This window comes from Zingiber officinale, chromosome 9A (genome assembly GCF_018446385.1).
Source record: "Zingiber officinale cultivar Zhangliang chromosome 9A, Zo_v1.1, whole genome shotgun sequence".
Lineage (NCBI taxonomy): Eukaryota > Viridiplantae > Streptophyta > Magnoliopsida > Zingiberales > Zingiberaceae > Zingiber > Zingiber officinale.
The window spans coordinates 89,030,291-89,038,285 of record NC_056002.1 but is presented as its reverse complement, the minus strand read 5'-3'; the positions used below and the strand labels follow the sequence as shown (position 1 = coordinate 89,038,285).

At 41.3% G+C, this 7,995-nt stretch overlaps 1 protein-coding gene across 1 annotated transcript; it reads left to right on the top strand.

Moving 5' to 3' along the window:
- The first annotated feature begins 115 nt into the window (after positions 1-115).
- On the top strand, positions 116-2,572 carry LOC122018808 (endo-1,4-beta-xylanase 5-like). The gene is made up of 7 exons (XM_042576221.1): positions 116-317; positions 403-434; positions 603-759; positions 839-1,011; positions 1,092-1,193; positions 1,298-1,566; positions 1,649-2,572. Exons 1-7 carry the CDS (start codon positions 215-217, stop codon positions 2,499-2,501), a joined length of 1,689 nt encoding a protein of 562 aa, XP_042432155.1. The 5' UTR covers positions 116-214; the 3' UTR covers positions 2,502-2,572.
- The last annotated feature ends 5,423 nt before the right edge of the window (positions 2,573-7,995 follow it).

The window sequence follows — 7,995 nt, the reverse complement described above, 5'->3', positions numbered from 1 at the left end:
AAACCAATGCAGACAGCAAAGAACTCGATGGAGTTCACATGCGAGCTTGCACGGGAAATCCCATACCTGCATTAATTATATTTAATTATTTACACTGAGCTAGGACCACTGCTTCCTGTGACTCTTAAGCTCAACTATAACTCTACATACCATTGTTCAAATCGTCTGCACTCTGCTAATTAAACTGGATCACAGAGGTGAAGGTGGCCAAAGAATGAGTGGGACTCGGTCAGTGAAGTTACTGATTCTCATCTCTAGTTGGCTCTTCTTCCACTCCCACCTTGTTTTTAAAGCCTCATGTGGTGGTGGTGATGATGGTGCGTACTCGATCTGTTGATGCATTTCGTATTCCGTCCCTAATTTTTGTGTTACTGATACACTTCATTTGTGTGATTCATGCAGGACCCCAATATGATTATTCTGCTTACACAGACGTACGTATATACTCTCCCTGTCTTTTGCTCTTTCAGCTCTTAACTCAGTTGTACTGTGAACACTAGAGATAATGTATGTATGTGTGTGTTAGAATTTTTTGACACTTTTGTTTTTAATGCTGATATCATGTTTTTTCTTTTTATCGTATGATCGATGACATATTTCAGTGTAGCTATCATCCCCAAGCTCCTCTTTACAATGGAGGTGTTCTGGTGGACAAGAGTGGAAGAATTCCCATGACATACCACAAAACCGAGACTGGCATTGCTTCTCCTGCGTTTCTGCTGCACAATCTGACTGCGAATACCATGTACAGTTTCTCATGTAAGACCTTAATTAATTTGCTCCCTCTTCGTCAATTTGTTTCGAATGCAACAAGGCAAACCTACAAATCACGATGTAGGTTGGGTTAAGATTCATGGAACGAGTTCAGCTCTTCTTAGGGCGACAATATCTACAGAGGGTGTAACATTGCACTGCATAGGAACTGTGCTTGCAAAAAGCGGGTGCTGGTCATTTCTTAAGGGCGGTTTTGTTCTCGATGCTTTCTCCAGATCCTCCATTCTTTATTTTCAGGTTGAACATGAATATATCGTCTCCAATTCGTAAGAAAAAAAGAAGAGAAGTGTTTAAATATTCCTCAACTTCCTCTGCAGAATATGAATGAGGACTTGACTGAGATTTCAGTGGCAAGCGCTTCACTGCAGCCCTTTTCGGTGGAGCAGTGGTCAAAACAGCAAGAACAGAGCATCCGAACAGTAATGCTATAACACATCATCATGCATGCCTCTTCATTTGTAGCCTAATTCGTTAAACCTTCTAATTCATTGAGGAAGACACACAAATTGATCTTAATTGGCAGAAAAGAAAACGCGCGGCGACGATCCAAGCCGTAGATGGAGAAGGTAATCCAATTGCCGGAGCCAATGTTTCGATCCAGCAGTCGTCCAAAGACTTTCCCTTCGGCTCCGCCATCGCCGGCACCATCCTCGGCAACAAGCAGTATCAGAGGTGGTTCGCCGAGCGATTCAACGTCGCGGTGTTCGAGAACGAGCTCAAGTGGTACGCAACGGAGCCACAGCCCGGGAAGCTCAACTACGCCCTCGCCGACGACATGCTCAAGTTCGTCAGGTATGTTCGCTTAGGTATGTAACTCTAAGCGAGATCGTATCTTTTTTACAAAATTTTGTATGAAATCGACGACGACGACAAGGTCGAACAAAATCATGGCGCGAGGGCACAACATCTTCTGGGAGAACCCGACGTGCGCGCCGGAGTGGGTGCAGAACCTCACCGGCGGCGATCTCCGGGCCGCCGTCAAGTCCCGCATCCGGAGCTTGTTATCCCGGTACAGGGGGCAGTTCATCCACTGGGACGTCAACAACGAGATGCTCCACTTCGACTTCTACGAGCAGCGGCTGGGGGAGAACGCGTCGACGGAGTTCTTCCGCACCGCGCAGCAGGCCGACCCGCTCGCCACCCTCTTCATGAACGAGTTCAACGTGGTGGAGACCTGCAGCGACGAACAGTCGACCGTGGACACCTACATATCGCGACTAAAGCAGCTCAGGAATGGAGGAGCCCCCATGTTGGAAGGGATCGGCCTTCAAGGACACTTCGGGAGGCCAAATATTCCACTGATGCGAGCGGTGCTCGACAAATTGGCTTCTCTGGGATTGCCCATTTGGCTAACAGAAGTCGACATCGCCCAAAATCTCGGCGAACACCGACAGGGCGTGTTTTTGGAGGAGGTGCTGCGGGAGGCATTTGCGTACCCGTCGGTGAGCGGCATTGTGCTATGGGCTGCTCTGCATCCGGATGGGTGCTACCAGATGTGCTTGACGGACGGCGGGCTTGGGAATCTACCAACGGGGGAGGTGGTGGAGAATCTGTTGAGGGAGTGGGAGACGAAGGAAGGAGGGGCGAGCGACGAGCATGGGCAGTATAGCTTCGTTGGGTTCTTGGGGGAGTACAAGGTGAGTGTGGTCGATGGAAACAAGTCTGCAGAGATCACCATGTTCCTTAGTCGATCCGATGAGACTAAACATGTTGTCGTTCAACTTTGACAATCCAATTTAATTGTTCTAAGCACAGACACATGAGCTTGCCCAGTTTATTTATTTGCCATTTTTCTAGAGCGATAAGCCGATCAGATATTGGGGGATGGTACCTTCCCGAACACTGAAACCATTGACTATGACATTCTGCTACCAAAATGAAGATGAGGGTGATCAGGACAACCTTAAAAGGATCAGGAGTCATGTTGTGCAAAGAGAGGGCAATACCTCTCAACCTTTCTGAACCGCGGAAGAAGAGGAAGAGAGAAAAGAGATCGCGCGGAACAACAAGACAAAGACGCACAAAAGAGAGCAAACACCAGGAAGGGGAAGAAGAAGAGAAAGAAAAAGAGTTACCGTGGTTCGGCGACTTGCCTACTCTACAAAACGGCCGAAGCTTTATTAGAATTCTCTTCTACACAAGAGAATCACATCTAATGATTCTTGTGTTGTCTGATCTACAATGAGTTTACAATGATCCCTATAAATACTGCTAAACCCCCAGACCCGGTAAAAACGTAACAGAATTTGTTATGAAAAACATAACAAAATTCTGTTATATAAAATCTTAACAGAATTTTATTACGAAAAATCTTAACAGATTTTTCTTCCATGACATCCCTTCATCCAAATATGAGCCACTCGTCAACAATCTCCACCTTGGCGAATATTCACCCCTTCGAAGAATACGAATATCTGGACAAAACTCCATCTAGATCTCTGGGTCTGGGCTTCCTTCCTCTAGCATCTAGAGATATGGATCAAGTTCAAGCAATGCTTAAACTTCTCTGTGGTCACTGGCTTTGTCAGCATATCTGCAGCATTGTCTGCAGTGTGAACCTTCTCAAGTTGAATTTCCCCGGAAGCAATCAACTCTCTGATCTTGTGAAACCTCACATCAATGTGTTTGGTTCTCGCATGATACACCTGATTCTTCGCCAAATAGATAGCACTCTGACTATCGCATAACAACTTGACTCCACCTTGTTGAACACCCAGTTCTCTGACCAACCCTGTAAGCCACAAAGCTTCCTTCGCTGCTTCAGCTGCTGCCATGTACTCGGATTCCGTAGTAGACAATGCAACAATAGATTGTATCATAGATTTCCAACAAATAGGTCCTCCTGCCACAGTGAATACGTATCCTGTAGTAGACCTCCTATTATCTGCATCTACGTACCCAGCAACTAAAGGATCTTCCGGTTGTCTACTGAACATGATGCCATAATTAGTTGTATTTCTCAAGTATCTGAAAATCCATTTCACTGCATCCCAATATGGTCGACCAGGATTTGAGAGAAACTTGCTTATCATACTAACTGCTTGCGCTAAATCTGGTCTCGTGCAAACCATGGTATACATCAGACAACCAATTGCACTGGCATAAGGAACCTTTGACATCTCTTGGATCTCGTCATCCGTCTTTGGACACTGTGTACTGGATAACTTGAAGTGATGCGCCAGGGGTGTGCTCACCGACTTTGCATTCTTCATGTTGAACCTATCCAACACCTTCTCCACATAGCTACGTTGAGACAACCATAATCTCCCTGCAACTCTATTCCTGTGAATCTCCATCCCAAGAATCTTCTTCGCCTCTCCCAAATCTTTCATGTCAAATTCCTTGCTTAGTAGCCTCTTCAATTTGTCAACCTCTCTCATCTTCTTCGCAACAATGAGCATGTCATCTACGTATAGTAGTAAGAAAATCAGTGATTCATCTTCAAGGCCCTTCACATATATGCAGCAGTCATACTCGCATCTCCTATATCCGTTTTGAATCATGTATGAATCAAAACGTTTGTACCATTGCCTAGGAGATTGTTTCAGTCCATAGAGCGATTTCTTCAACTTACAAACCAACTGCTATTGTCCGGACTGACTAAATCCCTCAGGTTGTGACATAAAAATCTTGTAACGACCACCCTTCTTACTACTACTACTACTACTCTCTAAGAGTGACCGTTACTTATCTACTAACTCTACTTAACCGGTTTATTAAAAATCTCTAGGAAAAACCCTACCGAAAAATTTCGGCAGAGTCTCCCCTGTACCGGTGACCATTTCCCATAATACAAACAAATAATAAACCATCAGCCACATGCGGCTGGTATAAATACTTCACAACCACGCAGTAATAATATCACAATAACTAAAAGGAAACTATTCTAGCAATAGTAAACAAATAGAACTCCAACGATAAGACATACTAAACTACAAGTGCGGAATAGACTCAATTACAATCTCAACTTCATCATAGCATTAAAAGAGAACTAAAATAACTAAACAGAAAAGTCTTGGCAATTTGCCAGCTCATTCTGGATCTCTCCATAGTCCAGCCATCACATACCTTCATCACCACCACCTTGTCGCCTTCCTTGCTAAATCTTTTCCTTCCCTTTATCTGCAGTAGGAGGAAGTGCAGTCTATAAGCATAAAGCTTAGTGAGCGCTATCTACTCACAAAAACTCGATATGCATGTATATAAATAAAAACATGCTAAAACTGAATGCTAACATATAAAACTACTCATGCTCATATATAGCAAAGGAAATCATGCTAACTGAAATACTAAACATGTATAGCTAATCATGCTCATAAGAATGAAACTATAAAAGAAGCATACTAAACATGTAAAGCTACTAAACATGTAAAACTACTAAACATGTAAAACTACTAAACATGTAAAACTATTAAACATGTAAAACTTCTAAACATGTAAAACTACTAAACATGTAAAACTTCTAAACATGTAAAACTAAACATGCTCATAAGACTAAAACTATAACAGCATGCTGAAAGCAAATAAAACTAAACATGCTGAATAATCTAATAGCAAGAAACAAATAAAACTACTACTGAATGCTTCAAACATCAAGAACTAAACTTTCTAATTCTAAACATATTTGAAGCTTGTTTCATTTATTTCAAAACTTATACTTTAATACTTCAAAATAATAATAAACTTCTTTTGGGCCCGGCATTGTACCACTTAGCGCGCATTCTTAATAAGAATCGAGGTAGCTAATCCCGAAACTACTAAGATACTTCTAGGCCTTGTGCCTAGGGGCAACTTGGAGCCCATCCCTTGGACCTTGTGTCCGGTACATGCCCTTTAAAAGTAAAATACTTTTTATCTTTAAATACTTCTTATAATAAAATGCCTTGGCATTTATTTAAGCACCTTGTGTGCCAAAATCCCTAAAGTCTTGACTTTAGGATCTACTTAAGGCCTTGGCCTTTTCTTTCTTTTCTTTAGCTTTCTTATACTTGTTAATACTTCTAAAAGAATACTTCTTTTAAAAGAAACTGAAATGTTTAAGCAAATTCTAACTTTGAAATGCTTAAACCAAAAATCTGCATACTGAACTAATAAAAATTATGCAATATTAATGCTCAACAGAAATCTTCACTAATACTTAATAAAAATCTGCTTATTAAAGTCTGCACACTATGCTTAACAAATCTGAAATCTTTAGGCATGCTACAGCAGAAGTAAATCAAAGAAAGAAAGATCTGCATTCTTTAAAAGGAAAACTGCATACACTTAGAGAGTAGCTGTTCATGCTTGTTAAAGTAGCGAATAAAAACAACTTTGAGCTTACTAATCATGCTATAAAATAGAGCATAAGAAAGCAACTTTAAGCTTACTAATCATGCTATAAATAGAGCAAAAGAAAGCAACTTTAAGCTTACTAATCATGCTATAAACAGAGCAAAAGAAAGTAACTTTAAGCTTTCTAAACATGCTGTAAAATAGGGCAAAAGAATGCAACTTTGAGCTTTCTAAACATGCTGTAAAATAGGGCAAAAGAATGCAACTTTGAGCTTTCTAAACATGCTGTAAAATAGGGCAAAAGAATGCAACTTTGAGCTTTCTAAACATGCTGTAAAATAGGGCAAAATAAACTAACTCTGAACTATTATAACAAGGTTATTCTTGCCCTTAAAACAGTAACAAATAATCTATCCAAACTTACTAGTATACTAAGTTGTGCATGCTCATTAAGTGACAAGGAAACTAAACCGTACAGGGCTGTTCATATTCATGGAGGTAGCAAACAAAACAGAACTGCATACTAATAATTAAGGGCTGTTTATGCTCATTTGCACGGCCAAAATAGAAAGTAAACTTGCTGGAATGTATGGCAGCAGGTAGACCTACCCGGATTCAACATTTAAGAGCTAAAGGCGTGCTTAAAACACAACCACAGGCTGGAATTAGGGCTGTTCGGCTTAACAATGAATTCGAAACAGAAATTCTAGGCAAGAAATGCTCTAATCTACATGGTATAAAGAGCTAATAACATAGGCAGAACTTGCTATTACTTAACCGCATAAGGATATTAATAGCATAAGCAAGAAATGCTACAATCTACCCGCTTATAAGGGAACTAACAGCACAAGACAGCTACATATCAAACTCGATACAGCCAATCTTAACAGAATTGAGCATATGATTCAATACAATAGCAAAATCGAGAATGACATCTCAACAAAGCAAGGAAGAAAAAAAAACCCTAGCATATTCTTCTACTCGGCACAACAAGATCCGGAAGCAAGGAAACGAAATCCGAAAATTCGGAGCAACTCCTACTGCAGGTGAGAAGCAACTCACCTCGCTGTTCTTGGACTTACAACCGGAGAAGAGGAAGACTCTAGGGTTCCGGAGCGATGGAGATCTCGGCTTCTCCCTCGTGCTCACGGCACTCCTCGTCGAGATGATCCCGATTCCGTGAAGCTCTTTCGAAAAGAGTCCCTCGCCGACCGCCGAAGTGAAGACCTAGGCCTGCTTCTTCGTTTCCGCCGCGAGAAGAAAACGCCGTCGGGAGAGAAGGAGAAGAAAGAATCGGGTTTTCGGCGAGAGAGAAAACCTAATCCCTTTATAACTAGGTTTTTCTATTACTAACTATACCTTAAATATAATTTGTTCTTTCCTTAATTAACAAAACTCGCTAGCACAGCTGGTTATCTGCGTTTCCGCCGAAACCCCAGGTCACCGGGTCGAGCTTCGGCTCAGCCATTTCTCTGCAACCTTTTTAAAACTAAGGTATTTCGGTATCAATTACAACTTAAATATATCTCGTTGTAGGTTTTATTAAGAAACATTCGGTTGGTCTGTTGGTTAAGCGAATCTCTGCTTAACCCGAGGTTTCCGGTTCAAAACTTGACTTGGACATATTTTTGTCAAAACTTCTTTCGTTTTGTAGCCCTACTAAACGACCTCCAAAAATTACGTAAAAATACTCTAAAAATTCCTAAAAATCTCTAGAATATTTTAAAAGTATTTCCAAATATTTTTATGGACTTTTAGAACTTGAAATAGGGAAAATTGGGTCGTTACAATTCCTCATACCTTATAAAAAGTTCGTCCTCGAACTTAGAATAATTCTGGGCATCTCTGTCTTATACTGTCCTTACGCTCCTAAGTGACTTCCTCGTGCTTCTGGTTCTGCCAGATGACCTTCACTAGTGACACTTCTTTGTTTCTTAGTCTCTTGAC